General features: G+C 47.8%; 1 protein-coding gene across 1 annotated transcript in view; it reads left to right on the top strand.

Moving 5' to 3' along the window:
• Positions 1 to 18,537, top strand: part of DSCAML1 (DS cell adhesion molecule like 1) — a 233,064-nt gene that overhangs the window by 10,915 nt on the left and 203,612 nt on the right. The window contains 2 exon segments of the mRNA XM_029573333.1: positions 1,522 to 1,839; positions 9,399 to 9,545. Of these exon segments, the coding sequence (XP_029429193.1) occupies positions 1,522 to 1,839; positions 9,399 to 9,545 (465 nt within the window).

The raw sequence follows: 18,537 nt of genomic DNA on the forward strand, positions 1-18,537 counted from the left end.
GCCTCATGATGTATATTTGTATATGTGCGAGTATCTCATCTCCTCTGCACACAGATTGATGGTGCACTCTCCCCCTAAGATGTATTTTTGTAGATGTTTGCTTGAATTCAGGGGGTGCCTAGCAATGAAAGAAATGTATTTACCTCCTAAGTATCACATTCCCTCCAAAACACCGCCCCCCCCCCAACCCAATAATTAAATGAATGGGATGTGAAAGAAATGGAGATACCTTGAATAGCAAAGCCGTTAATGGCTCCCTGGCTGCTTTCTGATAGCTTGTGAATAGCTGCAGCCGATAAAGCCCTAATAACAGCCATGCAGTGAGCAGTTTTGCTGCCTTACCCCCCCCCTCCCCCGCCCCCAGAGGGGTAGATAAGTTAAAATGAGAATATTAATTCAGAGGAGGGAGCAGCTTTGCCTATAAGCATGGAGAAATTGAGATCGCCGAAGGTCCCTGGTGATAGCACGGCAGTGATTTTCTTACTTTATTATGTTACTGCGGCTCCGATATTAAAAACAAGGACCTGTCATGCTTCCTCTGAAGATGTTTTTTATGTGGGAAAATCTCTGAAAATAATTAGATGTACAAACATTTCTATATGTATATGAGCCTGTAAAAGGTGTCGGGGGGTAACTTATTCTGGATAATGCACTTTCTGCTTAAAGAACAAATTACTTCATTTTGGGAAAATTTATTTTCTAAAAGCCATTGATAAAAAAAAAATATATATATTACAATTTTACCTTCTCCAGTAATTCATTACGTGTGGTACTTTCATGGCCTCCTCAGCCATTAAGAAAGCTCTAAAAAGCCTCCAAAATAGGAAGAAAATGCTCATAAAATATTGGCATGCACTGCCTCACAAATACTGGTGAACAGCATTATCTTGAAAGGGCAGAGAGAGAGATCAGCGAGAAGCCTCTGCACGGTCTCCTGCTGGCACTTCCAGGGGTTCCCGTTCTCGGGGCTTCAGAGAGTCGCAGTGACATCAGCTGAACCAAAGAAGGAATTGGTTTTTGGCGCATGGTCCGTACCTCCCCCTGGATCTCTACTAACAAATAATGACTTGATTAAGGGTGGAGTTTGCAAGAAGGACTCGTTTATTTCAGCCGAGTCTGCCATGCAACGGTGTAACCTAACCTGCAATTTGCTTGGTCACCTGGTGGAACACATTCAGCTCATAACCAGGTGACCCTTCCGGTGCTGTCTCCAGGTCAGGCGCATGCTAACATGCCCTGTCACATCTTTCCAACCTTACAATTTAAGTTACTTAACTCTGTCGTGATTGGTTGCCACTAAACATGTGATTGCTTTATATAGCTTTCTTTTAAGTGAGGAGAATGATGGAAGTAACCCAGTTTCATGTGAGATCATGTCCTGGCGGGGAAGAAGGGCCTAGGGGTTGGGGAGGTTGTGGGTGCATTCTAAGCCAGGATTCATCTTGCCAAGGCCTCTGAAGTGCACACACCCTGACTCCTCCTTTTTTTTTTTCTTTCCCCCTCCTCCCTCTTTCTCCACAGCACGTGCTGAAGATGTTGGAACCAGCCTGTATTTTGTGAATGAGTTGCTGCAGCAGGTCACCTTCTCCAGCACAGTGGGGGTTCTGATCCCCTGTCCAGCAGCAGGGTCCCCCAGCGCTGTCCTTCGATGGTACCTGGCCACTGGGGATGACATCTACGATGTGCCACACATCCGGCATGTCCATGCCAATGGGACCTTACAGCTCTACCCCTTCTCCCCCTCTGCCTTCAATAGCTTTATCCACGACAACCAGTATTTCTGTACCGCGGAGAATTCCGCCGGCAAAATCAGGAGTCCAAATATCCGTATCAAAGCAGGTGAGAAGAATGGGGAGGCTGGCCAGCTATTTCTGTATTCCAATGTTTCTGTACCATTCATGTAGTCTAAGGTTTCTAGGTGGCGTACATTAAACCATAAACAACTGCAGTAAGATAACTGTTGAAAAATGAACAGTATTTCTGATAATTAGCAGATCCGAAAAGGAAGCAGATATGCCAAAAGCAACAATAATATGAAATGATTTTTTGTATCCAGATCATGCTGGTGAGGAGTGGAGGATTGTAGGGCTTCTGTGCTTCTCAGTGCTTGTCTGTATGTTCATCAGTAAGCCACATAGAGGAGATGAGAGGCAGAAGAACAATTTGGTTAAAAACTAGGAAGAATGGTATTTTGGTATCAAACTGCAGGGAGGGTTGAGAATGAGAGAATGAGAAGCAAACAGGATCAATCATGTATTCTTTTAGGTGCTAGAATCCTTTGCGGTAACATAAGATGGTTCAGCCTGGGCTCACTTCTCTATTGCTTCTGGGTCCAATATGCTCAGAAACCCAAATGATTTATTTGCAGGTACCACATGCTCTCAGTGTCACTCCAGACCGGAATGCGGTGCGCATACTGAGGTCAGAAGCCAGTCTACATTTAGGCATTCGAGGCATGGGCCTCGGGTGCCAAACTCTGAAGGCACACACAAACTGGGATTCTCCCTGATATCTGAGGGGGAAAACCCCCCTGCCCCAGGCTTCTGCCTATGGATGCTGTCATCTTAAATCCAGCCCTGATCAGAATACCGGAGCCTCTGGAGGAGAGGTAAACATCCTGCCATGCAGTAAAAAAAACAGATAGAAAGCAAGACATGGAGATTTGAAACCCCAAAAGCTGGAACCTGTTTATTTTTGTTGGCCGAGTCAGGTGAAACTTAAGTACCTTCAAGTTTAATTAATGTGCATGAAAACATTTTAAATTTCTATTCCTCACATTCTATGTCCAGAAGGAAGCAGGCCTAATTCACCAAAGATGCGGACAAAATTGTGCTAAACCAGGCCCAGAATGAGCCACTGGGCCTCTCTTGTTGTCTTGTCTTTTTTTTTTTTTTTTATAAACTCATTTTGGTGAGATTTGGACAGGACCAGCTCTAGGCTAATCAGTGCCTGGAAAATGGCACCCTCTTCACCCTGTAACAGCATTAGCGTAGCACTCCCTCCTTCAGCCGTGGCAGTGGCTATAACACAGTATGCTCATCCCTCACTCCACCCACACCCACACGTTTCTCACCCTCCGCCCGGCACCAATATCCCTCATGCTCACAGTGCCCAGATCCCTCCCCACCTCTCTCAGTCCTTTCCTGCCCAGCAGCATTCCCCTGTTTCTCGCATCTCCTCCTCCACCTCCGTGCTAGCTAAGCCTTCACCTACCACCACAGATTGAAGCCCCCTTCCTTCTGCATAACGCTCCTGAGTCTCCTGTCTGCAGACAACATAAAAGCGGGCTGCGGAAGAGGGACAACCATGCCCTCTTAAGCATAGTGTCCTGTGCGATTGCACACTCCAAAGGATGACCCTGGATTTGGATATATGGCAGGTATCGAGAGAAATAAGAAACTGAAGAAGCCTGGTGAAGCAGGTACTGGAACACCCAAGGGGAGATTACTGGACAGCCAGTGATGGAACTTCTGTTAGAGTCTTGAATTATAACAGGCTTTGTCTCATTTTATGCTTTGCAGAAGTCAAAACCTTAGATATAGTGGGTAGAGAAGACGAGGGAACTGGGAGGTCGGGGGGACAGATTCCAGGCATACTCTGTGCTGCAGAGCTCCGTTTGCTTTCCATAGGAAGGTTCTTTCTCTCTCTGGAGGTGCCTCTAGATGCTCCTAGGAAGAAGTAGTAATGGAGAATGAATGCTGAACCAAACTGCTCCTCTTCCAACATTCTTGCAGTGTTGAGTTCCCTTTTCAAAGCAGTGAATCTGTCTCCTGCTTGTACTAACATCCTCCCCCACTGCCGTGCATTGGGAGCTCTCTGCCCCTCTGCTGCTGGTCAACCTGGCGAGCATCTAAGTCATAAAACCTGGTTATTTTTTAATGATGCTAAGTTCAGAGAAAGATCTTAATTAGGAAACAATAAGATGCCTGCAGCCCTACCTTTTCTGGAGGTGCTAATTCCAGAACTTGAATAGAATTGGGTACATGATGTTTATGATGTATTAGAAAGTCTTCCTTTTTTTTTTCCACTCCTAATTTTTAATCTTTGTTCCCCTTTGCCCAAATAATTGCAGTTTCTTTAACTGACTGTTGTATGAAGAAAAAAAAAATAATTCCACAGAAATACAACTTGTGCACGAAGATTGGAAAGGTCTATTCAATGAAGCACTCCCAAAGGAAACATAGCTTCAATTTCCAAAATATTTTTGTGTGTGTGTGTGTGTCTATGCCCCTTTCCAACTTGTGTGCATGACTCTTAAAGTTAAGGTGTGTAAGTTCCCATGCATGTGCTGTAGAAAAAAAACACGGATGGAAATAACAGGCACAGGACCATCGTGGGGCTACAGGGTGCCCTAAACTGGTTCGCACCCTGCCATGATAAAACCAGAGTGCCCTCTTCAGTCACATGACTGGCCCATCCTCTGTACAGGAGCAGCTACACAGAGAAGGATCGACCTGCCACCGCACAGGAACTTACTTCAGCAACCGGCACGTTGGTAAGGGTATGGAGTGCTGGCACCCCCTGCCCCAGCCTGGCACTCTGGACGGGCTCCTAAGATGTTCCATGGTATATACGGGGGACAGGTTTAAGATTTTGGTGTCCACAGGCAGAGTGCCACTGTGGCGCCTTCAAAATTTGCCACACTAGGCAGGTGCCTACATTGCCTATGGCTGAATCCAAGCCTGGATATACATCCTGAAAAGAGTTCCTGACTTTGCTCATTTGTTAACTTTACCATTTTGAAGCAGCCCCCACCACACCCCCTTCCCTCACTGGCTCTTTGTACAAGTTCATCTGTGGAGTTGTGTGTTCTCCATAAATTGTAGAAAATTAAATCCCTGGACAAATGACTTGCTATTTCTAAAGTGTGTCAGCAACTAATCTGCAGGCTCTATGCACTTTCTTGACCCAAAATCAATCTGGCCCCCAGGACACACACACTTGGGAAAGTGGGGGCCACTGGGCATCTAACATGGAGGGTGCAAACTCTAACTGCTTCCTGATTGGCCAGCACACATCACCTATTTCCTAATAAAAGCCCACCCACTGGGAGGCCCTCTCTGATTGGATAACAATGGTCAGGTGACAACCAACAGATAGGCACATGGATGCGGCAGTTGGACCTTTAGGGATTTTTGAGTTCTGTTTTTCTCAAAGGGTTTTTTTTTTTTTAATTATTAGCGATAAATACACGAGGGAGAGAGAAACAAGCTTTGCAATACAGCTCTCTGGAATTGCTGCTTTAAAACACTTTTATTTAGTTACAAGAAATGATCATAAGCCGGGCTGTCCAAAATCCAAAGGAGAAAGCTGAGCAGAAAACCAACCATAAACAGAGAAATGGAGAGAGAGAGTGGGCAGCAGTAACTCCTTTCCAGTAACGGGAAAGGTTAATTGACCCAGAGTGGCTTCATTATAGGTGAGCAGAACATCCCTCTTGCTGGTGCAGAGTGTGAGGAAGTAACTGCCGTTCACATAAACAGTTAATAATTCACCAAAATATCCATCTTTAGGTTTACAGCTCAAGGCTAGGATATGACAACTCTTCTTTTTTTTTCAAGAAAGAATTGTGCAAGGAACTCTTTGCCCCTCTGTAACCCTCACCATCCTCTCTCTGTAGCCCCCTTATCGCATCCCCTTCACTCTAGAATCCTGTCTTGAACCCTTTCCTGAATGACAACCGCACACTTTTGTTTAAAAGTGCAAATTATCTCATTATTAATGTTCAAATGTTTCACTTCTGTCTATACAACATCTGTCTCCGAATCTCTTCATTGCTTCAGCTATCGATCATAGGATATGAAGTATTAACATAACATGTAATTAGCACATTTGCCTATGCAGTTAATATTGGAATTATTAGTCTAGTAGCAATTATTAACAGTGACAAATTTAGCACAAACAGTTCAATAACTAAAGGGAAAAATGATTGTTCCTTCAAGTATTTGATATTCTACAGTATCTTATCTCAGCTTCAGGTAACTTTATTGGCATGACAATTTGTACACAGGTGGTCAATGTATTAGATAAAATGGTCAGAAAATAGAACAGAAAATGTGTAACAGTAATAATTAAATTACAAAGTATGGATGGCCCTGGGAAGCGCCTGAGTGCTGCCCTGAGGAAAGTCCCCTGTTCGTCTACTCCCTGGGTCAGCTGGAGCTAGGGATGTTGCAGGGGCAATGTTAACAGCCCCCTGGGGGTGGAAGGAATCGTGGTCATTGCTAAAGGGTGGCACTTAGTGACCAGATTCTAGGCCCTAATGCATGGCCCCTGACCAGACTAGGTATGCTGAAGAAGGATAGAAAACTGTGGGAAGTATGAATGGTGGCAGCAAGTTAGATGTAAAAAAAAGTAGTTAGGCGAAGAGAGACTTTGAGAAAAAGCTTGCCAGTGAGGCAAAAACTAATAAAACCAACTTTCTCAAATACATTTGAAGCAAAAAGCCTGTGAGGGAGTCAACTGGGCTGCTAGATTACTAAAACAAATATATATGACAACAGAGGATAAAAGATCAGATTGACAAGCTAAAGAGTAATAAATCACTGGGACCAGATGGTATCCACCCCAGAGTTCTAAAAGAACTAACACATTAATTTGCTGACTTGCTGCTAGTAATCTGTAAGCTATCATTTGAAATGGCATGATTGCTGAAGACTGGAAGGTGACCAATTTGACACTGATTTTTGTTTTTTAAAAAGGGCTACAGAGGTGATCTGGGAAACTATAGACTATGAACCTGACATCTGTCCTGGCGCAATGGTAAAAGCCATTCTTAAAAACAAAATTACTGCCCATATAGGTAGACATGGCTTAATGGAAAAGAGTCAACATGGTCTTAGCAAGGGGAAATCTTGTCTTACCTTTTTTTTTTTTTTGAATATTTTGAAGGTATAACTAACTAAACATGTAGATAAAAGTGATCCATTGCTATAGTGTATTTGGATTTTCAGAAGACGTTTAACAAAATCCCCCATGAGACTCCTCAGAAAATTACAAAGTCAGTGGTTAGGCAGTGTTCTATTGTGGATTGGTAACTGGTTAAAAGCTGGAAACAGAGGGTAGAACTAACTGGTCAGTTTTCCAAATGGAGAAAGGTCATTAGTGGTGTACCACAGGGACTGGTACTAGATCCTCTGCTGTTTAACATATTAATAAATCATCTGGAAAAGAGAACTAGTAAGGCCATCAAATTTGCAGATGACAAAAAAAAATTATTCAAAGTTGTTACAACAGTAATGAGAAATTGCAGAAGGACCTTGAGGCTAGGAGACGGAGCAACTGAATGGCAGATGAAATTTAATGTGGGAAAGTGATGCATATAGGGAGAAATAATCCCAACTACAGGTACATGATGCTGGGTTCTGTTTTGGGAGTCACTACCTTGTGGACAATACGTTGAAATCCTCTGCTCAATGCACAACAGCAGTCAAAAACAAATAAAATGTTAGGAATGATCTGAAAAGGAATGGAGAATAAAACAGAAAATACCATTTTGCTTCTGTATCGAGCCATGGTGCGACCGCACCTTGAGTATTGTGTGCATTTCTGGTTGCCCCATCTCGAGAAAGGCATAGCGGATCTAGGAAAGGTGCAGAGGAAACCTATCCCCTATGATGAGGCTACGCAGGCTAGAGCTCTTCAGCTTGGAAAAGAGACGGCTGAGAGGGGACCTGAGAGAAGTTTACAATATCATGAGTGCGGTGGAACGGGTAAATAAAGGACGGTTATTTACCCTTTCTAATAATACTAAAACAAGGGGGCTCTCAATGAAACTGGCAACCAGCAGATTCAAAACAAATAGCAGAAAGTGCTTTTTCCCTCAGCGCACTGTCAAGCTGTGGAATCTGTTGCCAGAGGACGTGATCAAGGTGACGAGCATAGCAGGGTTTAAAAGGGGTTTGGACGCGTTCGGGGAGGAAAAGTCCATAACAGATTATTAGCCAGGAAGACTAAAGAAAGCTATTGCTATCCCTGGGAGCGAATAACAGGCATTAGATCTACTCCATGGGATCTGCCAGGTACTTGCGACCTGGACTGGCCAGTAGCTAGCCAGTCTGACCCAGCATGGCATGTCCTTATGTGACTAAAGGGGGGATGTGTGCAAGATGGATTTGCTAAGCTTTGGATTATGAGTAAACTGGAAACCCAGTTTGTGCTATTTTTGCTGATTATGCTTGTGTACATCTTGTATGTTCAGGATGGAGTAATTGCTATATGTGGTTGAAAAGACAAACTTAATAATAAACATTAAAATTAAATGGAAAAAAGCCCGTGGTAGTTGTGAATGAAGGCTCGGGGTGCCAGGGCCTGCCAGATCTCAGCCCTGGTCCCTACTTAGCTGGCAGTACAAAAGAGCAGGAGGAAGTGGCTGGGCCAAAAAAAAAATAAAAAGAATTGCAAATTACAGAAGAGGAATAACAATTTCTGGGTTCTGGAACTGCTCTGGATTTGTCGCTGCTCAGTCTTTCTGGCTGCTGGCAGGATAGGACATATTTTGCTGCTATACCTGCTGTTTTCTCCCAGGATTATACACACTTTTTTTTTTCTGCTTTATTCTTTGTGGGAAGTCTTTTATTTTCTCTGTCAGCTTTGGGAAATGTGCATCTCTGATATCTTTGTATTTTGCACTCTGAGGCTTGCTCTATCTCCCTCCCTCCTTCCCCCTTTCCATCTCTCTCCCCCTATCTGATGTTGTTTATGCATGCTATTTTGAATACTAATGTATATCCAATGGCTGTCAGGGGCTTACACTGAATTGCAGAGCATAGTATGAAAGGCTTAAAGTGGTGCTTCTATCTCCTCGGGGGACTCCCCACCCCTGGATCTTTAGTTCAAGATGCGAATTGGCAACCTTTGGGGCAGTCTTCCCACTGAAGGGGGTGGGAAGCATTGGACTGATTTATGCAGGTAGCCTTTCAAGCCCTGGAAGGTGTATGACATTGATGGCTTACTCTCCATGACTCTTCCCCACTCAGGTACTTTACAAGCTGGATGACGTTTTTCTGGGCCCCGTGCTGGGCAGATCATGGTTTCCATAGGTGGATGGTGCCACAGGGAGGGAGAACGACAGTGGCAGGCTCACCAGCTGGCTCCATTTTGTCAAGGCAGGCTGATTCAGTTCCACTGCGTACATGGAGATGGAGTCCTGCTTTGTTCAAAAGGGAAACTGGAAGTACAAGTCCATGCAAGCAAGCTCCAAATTTCATGAAATTTATTATGAAAAACTGACTTTGCAGCTCTAGGCTCCTGTAGGGAAAGATTTTGGCCTGCCTAGACTGAAATGCTGCTTTGAAACCATACTAAATTAGAAATGATCTCTTTAGGTTTTTTCATCTCTGATATTGTACAGAAGAGAACTATGTTGGTTTGTTTTTTTTTCCCCCCCTCCTTTCCAGTATTCAGGGAACCTTACACAGTGCGGGTGGAGGATCAGCGGTCAATGCGTGGCAGTGTGGCTGTATTTAAGTGCCTCATCCCTTCTTCAGTGCAGGAGTATGTTACTGTGGTGTCCTGGGAGAAAGACACGGTCTCAATCATTCCAGGTAGGAAGGGGACTCCCCCTGCCTTTTCTTACTTATGCATAAATATGAGACTGAAAGTTGCTTTGCACCCAGATCTGTTGCTGTCCCACGAAGCAGTGGATGATTTGTGTGGTGCTCACTGAGTGCATACATACAGTATCTCTGGGAAATGCACCTGATCAATGCTGTTCTGTTGGAGCTTTTGTATGTGTGTATCTGTGTGTTTGGGGAAAGGGAAGCATTAACACTGCGAGTCTTAGTTCCTTGGGCTGTGGTGTTAACAATGCTGGCTTTGTTGCTTTGTCTCTGGCTTTTGAGCAATAAGGTTGCCAACGGATCAAGGTCAACCCAAAGTAGCTAATCCAGTCCTGCTTTTACTCCATTGCAGTCACAAAAAAAGTAGATCTCAATTTGCTAAGAAAAGCAGATCTGCTCCTTATCCCACCTAGAGGTGAGATCAAGTAATGACAGCAATCCTAGTTCCTCATTTAGGGGAACTAAGAAGAGGCTGATCTAAACAAAATCAAATAGAAACTGGTGAAGATGTGTACTAAATAAACTATAAATGGAAAACAGAATATTAAATATTCAAACACAAAATGTAATCCAGCGGGGCAGGAGGAGAGCAGAGCTAATAGTTTAGTGTCTTCTGGCTGAGACAGGCATCCACCATGCCAACAGACACCCTAACATTAAACAAATGAGGAGAGAAATGAATCCAGAAGTGCAGCAACAGGTTTTTTTTAACCCCAGGAAAAGCGGCTGCAGTCTGGTGCAGTGCAAGGCAGGCAGTGCAAGGCAGGTGTACCATCTTCTCACAGAAGGGAGAGGAGGGTGAGGAGTCTGTGAAATGTACTAAAAACTCACCTGTACGGATGATACCATGCAGAATTCTTTCATTTAGGTTCTCAGTGGATCTTGGGACAAGCTGGGAATAGAAGGCTACCCATGAAGGGTCTTCATCCTTGGATGGGGGGGGGGGGTGGAAAGAACATCCTACCAAATGGTATCTAGATGGGTCACAAGGATAAAGACACAAATGGTGCACAGCACAGACGCGTAGAGGTTCTGCCTTGACATGGTTCAGAAGTGTGCTGGAGCGCAAACTCTGGCAACCTAAACAGGTGGTTGAGATCAGCAATCTTGAGAGGGTTGGTGGGGACCTCTCAGGCTGCAGAACCTCCTCAAGGAAGGTGCATTGGTCGGAGGTCAGCACATCTTTGACATGAGGGATTGTTAGACCCATGAGAAGTGTTGCCCACTTGTGGTCTAGAAAATCCCCTTCACCCAACCTTTGTGACTCTGGCAAAGATTAACAAACGGCAAACCGTGAGGGGTTTGAGCATGCTCACGCCAGACATGAGTTGCAGAGCAGGGGGCTTAGCCATTTAATAACATTTCCAGATATGAGATAGGGGGTCAAAGCTAGACCTGGATTAGCAGCCAACTCCTTCTCAAGGCAGTTGTTGATACCTGCTTCATTTGCTTACTCTTCAAGTTAGCCTTAAATCTGACTTCTCTTCTACACAGAAGAGCCAGCGCTCTTCTCATAAATCATCGTAAGTCCACCGAACTGCTTGGCCATGGGAAATTAGAGAGGCTTTTCAAAAAACTCACATCTAGCTGGCTTAAAGTCCCGGCTGCATGTGCTCAGAATAAAGCTTGCAGCACGGTGTGACTGTAAGGTCTGCCCCACCCTTAGCCTTCCACCACCAGCTCCAGGGCCTGATGGAGGGAGGGAGAGGCAAACCTTCTGTACTAGCTTTGGTCATCTTTATATACTTTGAAGTCGCTGACCCGTTTTATAAAAAGTGAAACATGGAACTTTTTAATTTGAGATGGTTGCATTAGCCTGCAAGGTGCCAAACCGATGCTGTGTCCTGGCTCAGGCCGTCTAGGGTCCAGCGGCATTCTGAACAGAAAGAAATGACTTTTTGCAAACAGACAGTGTGCTAACCTGCATCTCTGTCATACTTTAGGTAGTAAAACCCCCATTCTAATGAAAACTGCTAGCGTGCAGCTTGAAGCTTAAGTGAGGAGCAGCAAATAATAATAAAAAAAAAAACCAAAACAGATTTAGTAGGCAAGAAGTAGGGATTATTTTTCTTAAGAAAGATTTCACAAAGCATATAAATTAAAATTGAGATGGGAGACCTAGAATGGGCATTTCAGTAGCTTTATGGGACGGAATTATTTGGATTTAGATGTGATTCAATGCTTGCTCCCCTTAAGGTGAAGTATGGGATAAGGGAGAAACCTGACTCTGCGTGTCCTGAGGAAATAGAGTTGACCCCAGGCTGTCCCCTGTGAGGCTGGGCTTTACTCCAACCTGGTTTGCTGCCAGCAGGGCCATACAGTGAGAGCTCAGGGAGTCACGGCGAGGCTCCCACAGGCCTGCGGATGCCACCAGAAAAAGTACGCAACATGGAAGCTATACCCCCTTCTTAACTGCCCATCTGGTCTGGATGAGCGGCCCTTGCAGGGCTAGTGCGGGTACGTGCAGAGGTGCCTGTGAGCGGGATGCAGATGAAGTGCCCTTGCAGCCGTGTGTGTGTATATTCTTCGGCTTCCATTGCTTCCCTTCCTCCTCCGCCCCCCCTCAGCTGGATAATCACTTTTTTAATTGAGATGCGAGTACACATTCTGCAGGCAGTCCCTGCAGCATTGGTTTCGCTTTGTTGTTTTTGTAAATGATTTCATCAGCAGTAAAACAATGTTCCTGAAAGTCTTCCCAGGTACTAAACATTCCTGCAGGATAGGTTCAGCTCCGGAGGAAGGGGAAGGAGATGGTGATTCCTGTGCTGTGGGCCTGTCCAGTGCACACACATACCCTGTGTGCTAACCTGTGCAGAGTTCAAATTTTTGCAAATGAACAGTTTTAGAAATGCAACTAAGAATTTCCTTGTATAAATTCAACTACAGTTGGGCTGAGTTAGCATCAGCCGAAAGAAGGGTGCAATTGTTGGTCCACTTTTTCCCCCTCTACTTAAAGTGTTGCCTAATACGGGTCCTGTATTAACTTTTCTATGGTGTCTTTTTGTGCAGGAGTTGGCAGAAGGGGGGGGGCTTGATGGGTACCACCACTGGGGTGTTTCAAAGCTTTAAGTCAGGCCAAGCACTGGCTTTCTAAAACCATTGTTTGAGCACTTTTTTTTTTTTTTTAATCTGTACTCTATTAATAGCTATTTGGAAGCTTTTGCGGAAAAAAAAAACAAAAAACTAGGAGGAGATTTACAATGCTGGCAAAACGCCTTCAGGTCAGTTGGCACAGTTCTGAAACGGTGGCATCTTTTGGCCCAGAGTTCAGTTTCCTGCAGCTTCAGGAAGGGGGACGAGTTAACAGAAAATAGAGCTCCGTGGCCTGTCTATGCTGTTCTTTTAAGTGAGGCCCTTAGTCTGATCTTCCCATTCCCGGAAAGAAGCAACCCTAGTGTGCTCTACCTTCCCTACCCCTACAGGAAGCACTTCCAAGCACTGTACCCTCCCCATGCTGTGCCAACCCCCCTCGGAAGAAGCAAGGCCTGCGACCTTCCCCAGAAAAAAAACAAACCAAGCAGCTTCACGCCCTGCAACCTCCCACTGCTCCCCATCTGCACAAAAAAAAGCAAAGCACTGTGCCCACCTCCCAGTGGATGCAACTTCAGGTGCTGCCCCTCCCACTGCTTCCCCCCATCCCTCAGCCTTTGGTGCTGCCCCCTCTCCATCCAGTGCCGCATCTTCCCCTGGCAGAAGCAGTTTCAAGCACTTTTGACTCCCCCCCCCCCCCACCTCCCCCCCCTCCCCGAGGAGAAGCAGCTTTTCTGGCTCGGGGGGGGGGGGGGTCGGAAGAGACTTTTTGTAAAATAATTTCAGCCTTCCCCCCAGAAACTTGATGAAATTTTTTTTTTCTTCTCGTCACCATGGTAACAGATTAAAAAAAAGGTGTGAGCGCTGTCTGTGAGAAGCGGAGATTCATCTCGTCAGATAAGATGGAGAGTCAGAGATAGTTGAGAGGAAAAGAGGGGAGAAGAGAGAGAATCTGTAGTGCGTGTGTGCGCAGTCGCAGCCCCAAAGTACTGCGACTCGTGCAATGCAAACTTGTGTCCTGCTCGGAGGAGCCTCTCACCCCTCCCCCAGCCCATATGGACAGACACCGTGGTTTCCATTTTAAGGGGGGGGGGCTCATAATGCATTCCCCCCCCCCCCCCTTCTCTCTCATCCACCTGCACGAGAGGGGAGCTAGAGACCGGGTCCGGGGGGAGCCTGTGCACTTTGCTCCTCCACCACTTTTTTTCCTTTATCCTGAGGATAAAATGTTGGGAGTTTGTTTCTCCCCGAGACCAAACATTTTCACCTCACTTGTATGTATGTCATCAGGCTTAGGTGAAACCTTCTTTTTTTTTGTTTTTTAGCTGCTGCTTCCTCGGAAGTGCTTTACAATAAGTGCTAAACGGAAACCACACGCCCTGCTGGCGGCCATGCCAGCGGGGTTAGGGGGCAGGCGCACCCGCGCCTGTGGCCTGGTTACAGCCTCGTCCTCCTCTTAATAGAAACATAGAAACATAGAAATGACGGCAGAAGAAGACCGAATGGCCCATCCAGTCTGCCCAGCAAGCCTCACACATTTTTTCTCTCATTCTTATCTGTTACTCTTAGCTCCTTGTTCTATTCCCCTTCCACCCCCACCATTAATGTAGAGAGCAGTGATGGAGCTGCATGCAAGTGAAATATCTAGCTTGATTAGTTAGGGGTAGTAGGGGCAGTAACCGCCGCGATAAGCAAGCTACACCCATGCTTATTTGTTTTACCTAGACTATGTTGTACAGCTCTTGTTGGTTTTTTTTTTTTTTTCTTCTCCCCTGCTGTAGAAGCAGAGAGCCATGCTGGATATGCATTGAAAGTGAAGTATCAGGCACATTTGGTTGGGGTAGTAACCGCCGTAACAAGCCAGCTACTCCTCGCTTTGTGATTGCGAATCCTTTTTTTTTCTTCACCCCTGTCGTTGAAGCTATGCAGGATATGCGTGAAGCATCAGTTTTTTTTTTTTTTTTTTTTTTTTTCCCCCTGCCCTTGAAGCAGAGAGCTATGCTGGAAATGCGTGATGTATCAGTCTTTCTCCCATGCCGATGCAGGAGAGAACCATGCTGGATATGCATGCTTATTACTCGCATCTTTGGGGACACGGTCTCATAATGGGGAGCTCCGGGGGGATTAACTGTACTCACCACACGCATGGATGGGCCTTTCTGCTCAAGCCTGGGTCCTGATTGTTGGCCACCATTTTGAATTTTCATTTACTCCTTTCTAATTCTTTTTGTTTGTTTTTGTTTTGTTTGAGGGTGCTGGATGCTCTCTGGCTTGTGAGGGAGAGGCTGAGTTGAAACAAACAAACAAACAAACAAATCCTTTTTGGAAGGAAGGAGAGTGAAGGATTTGTTTGTTTGTTTTTTTCATGAGTGAGTCCCGGTAATGAAATATTAACTCAGTTTGCGTTCCTTAACCAAAGGCCGACCGGGTGCAAGAGTATTTGGTGCCCTAGGCAAACTTTTCATGCACCCCCCAACTCACAAATTGGTGTCATTTCTAGCAGAGCAGTCCCTCCTGCTGGTGGCAGTGGTTCCAGCACAGCACCCCTTTGGGCTTCACGCAGGCAGGGTTTTGCCACCTCAAATTTTGGGGCACAAGGCGACAGTCTAGTTTGCCTAATGGAAGGACCGGCCCTAAGGCCGACAATGCAGTGCAAGTTTGTTTTTTTTTAAACCGGGGCTGGTCCCCTGTTGACCCGGATGCTACTGGACCGCAAAGACATAGCAGACTTCAGATGGCGCGTGGCTCTTCTCCCCCACCCCTCCATGAGCTTGGGTAGAGATTCGCCCCTGACGGTGCGCCCTGCAGACTTCAGATGGCGTGTGGCTCTTCCCCTCCCGTGAGCTTGGCTGGAGATTCGCCCCTCACGGTGCGCCCTGCAGACTTCAGATGGCGTGTGGCTCTTCCTCTCCCGTGAGCTTGGGTAGAGATTCGCCCCTCACGGTGCGCCCTGCAGACTTCAGATGGCGTGTGGCTCTTCCCCTCCCGTGAGCTTGGCTGGAGATTCGCCCCTCACGGTGCGCCCTGCAGACTTCAGATGGCGTGTGGCTCTTCTCCCCCACCCCTCCGTGAGCTTGGGTAGAGATTCGCCCCTGACGGTGCGCCCTGCAGACTTCAGATGGCGTGTGGCTCTTCCTCTCCCGTGAGCTTGGCTGGAGATTCGCCCCTCACGGTGCGCCCTGCAGACTTCAGATGGCGTGTGGCTCTTCCCCTCCCGTGAGCTTGGGTGGAGATTCGCCCCTCACGGTGCGCCCTGCAGACTTCAGATGGCGCGTGGCTCTTCTCCCCCACCCCTCCGTGAGCTTGGGTAGAGATTCGCCCCTGACAGTGCACCCTGCAGACTTCAGATGGCGTGTGGCTCTTCCTCTCCCGTGAGCTTGGCTGGAGATTCGCCCCTCACGGTGCGCCCTGCAGACTTCAGATGGCGTGTGGCTCTTCCTCTCCCGTGAGCTTGGCTGGAGATTCGCCCCTCACGGTGCGCCCTGCAGACTTCAGATGGCGTGTGGCTCTTCCCCTCCCGTGAGCTTGGCTGGAGATTCGCCCCTCACGGTGCGCCCTGCAGACTTCAGATGGCGTGTGGCTCTTCTCCCCCACCCCTCCGTGAGCTTGGGTAGAGATTCGCCCCTGACGGTGCGCCCTGCAGACTTCAGATGGCGTGTGGCTCTTCCTCTCCCGTGAGCTTGGCTGGAGATTCGCCCCTCACGGTGCGCCCTGCAGACTTCAGATGGCGTGTGGCTCTTCCCCTCCCGTGAGCTTGGGTGGAGATTCGCCCCTCACGGTGCGCCCTGCAGACTTCAGATGGCGCGTGGCTCTTCTCCCCCACCCCTCCGTGAGCTTGGGTAGAGATTCGCCCCTGACAGTGCACCCTGCAGACTTCAGATGGCGTGTGGCTCTTCCTCTCCCGTGAGCTTGGCTGGAGATTCGCCCCTCACGGTGCGCCCTGCAGACTTCAGATGGCGTGTGGCTCTTCCCCTCCCGTGAGCTTGGGTGGAGATTCGCCCCTCACGGTGCGCCCTGCAGACTTCAGATGGCGTGTGGCTCTTCCCCTCCCGTGAGCTTGGGTGGAGATTCGCCCCTCACGGTGCGCCCTGCAGACTTCAGATGGCGTGTGGCTCTTCCCCTCCCGTGAGCTTGGTTAGAGATTCGCCCCTCATGGTGCGCCCTGCAGACTTCAGATGGCGTGTGGCTCTTCCCCTCCCGTGAGCTTGGCTGGAGATTCGCCCCTCACGGTGCGCCCTGCAGACTTCAGATGGCGCGTGGCTCTTCCCCTCCCGTGAGCTTGGGTAGAGATTCGCCCCTCACGGTGCGCCCTGCAGACTTCAGATGGCGTGTGGCTCTTCCCCTCCCGTGAGCTTGGGTAGAGATTCGCCCCTGACGGTGCGCCCTGCAGACTTCAGATGGCGTGTGGCTCTTCCTCTCCCGTGAGCTTGGGTAGAGATTCGCCCCTCACGGTGCGCCCTGCAGACTTCAGATGGCGTGTGGCTCTTCCTCTCCCGTGAGCTTGGCTGGAGATTCGCCCCTCACGGTGTGCCCTGCAGGTCTTCCTGCTGGCAGAGTGCTCGGGAGCAGGGGTTTGGCACAGATTCACAGCGAGACCCCCTGGTAGCTGAGCTCCGGGCACTCAGCGCTTCGCTTTTGTGCGTTGGCCGTAGGTGGGTGTCGGATCGGGCAGGCAGAGTACGGGGGTTGTCTTCAGCAACGTTATTTTGCTGCGTTGAGTCTGCCGCCTGAATTCTCTGTTGGAGGGGAGGCTCGCGTGTACCGACTTGATGCCAACAGAAAGCAGAGTTTCTGTTTTAACAAATTACTTAAAATATTATGTTCTAGTTTAGGGTAAAACCAAAAATATGCAATTTCTACCCCCCCCCCCCCCCCCCCCCAAGTATCCAATGCTGGCCTTTTTATGGGTAAGTCGAGCAGCAGTTCTGGATACATGGAAACAGTTCATGCCTCATCCGTTAAGTAAGAGGTAATTAGCAACAGCCCATGGAGAGAAGGTCAGGGAACGTGGTTTGCTGGGGGAGTTACCCACACACATTACCACCCCCCCCCCCCAATATACGTCATTCCCTCCCTCCCTTTCACTGTGCCGCCTCCGTGTCTCACATCTGTCATCCTTGCTTCTTTTCCCAGCCGCGGTGGAAGTGAATTTTAAGACGCGCCGACACCTTCCTACACTGAAGTGTCACTGTACAGAAATACTCTGGTGTGATAACAGGCCCAGAGCCCCCAATGGCAGCGCGGCTCTGCGGCTCGGAAACTTTCCCTTTTTTTTTTGCAGCACCTGAAGTGTTTTTTTTGGGCTTTGAAGATCGGGGTGATTAGGGGAGGTAAAAGGGAACAGGCATACTTCCAAGTCCGCTCCGGTGCCAGCGTAAAGTGCGCGCAGCGCCGCGCACCGACTGCAGATTTGGGACGTTTTTATGAAAATAAACCTAAGCAGGGATTTTCCTCCCCTGACCAAATAAACCGCCCCCCCCCCATCGGAGTTTTCCTTTTTTAATGGGGTTCAAAGAATACGCACTGTGAAAGTAAAGGGCAGACCTTTTTTTAGCTGGCTGACAATCCTATAGGAGGGTTTGGCTATTTTCTGGGATGGTTGGGTGGCGGTGCAGGGTATGCTTTGTGCAGGGACCCAGGTCTAATTGCTCCACGGGCCAGCCGGGGCTTTGGATGCTGCAGGGACGACATTCACGGCCCCCCCCCCCCCTCGGGTCGAGGGCATCCCGGTCATCGTATAACAGTGACGTCTAGTGGGCCGGATTTAGGGAGCATTAATTGCTGGGTTCTTGAAAGATCCCCTGGGGTGTGTGGCCCTTGGCCCAGGATTGTCACTGCAGTCGTTGGGCTGGGCTGAGCTGGGAGGGGATTATAAAACAGGAGAAAAAATCCCTGGCTAGTTGCAAAGGGAAAGCTCCTGGCAATCAGCTCCAGTTGTGGGTCCCGA

Source organism: Rhinatrema bivittatum, chromosome 12 (genome assembly GCF_901001135.1).
Source record: "Rhinatrema bivittatum chromosome 12, aRhiBiv1.1, whole genome shotgun sequence".
Classification (NCBI taxonomy): Eukaryota; Metazoa; Chordata; class Amphibia; order Gymnophiona; family Rhinatrematidae; genus Rhinatrema; species Rhinatrema bivittatum.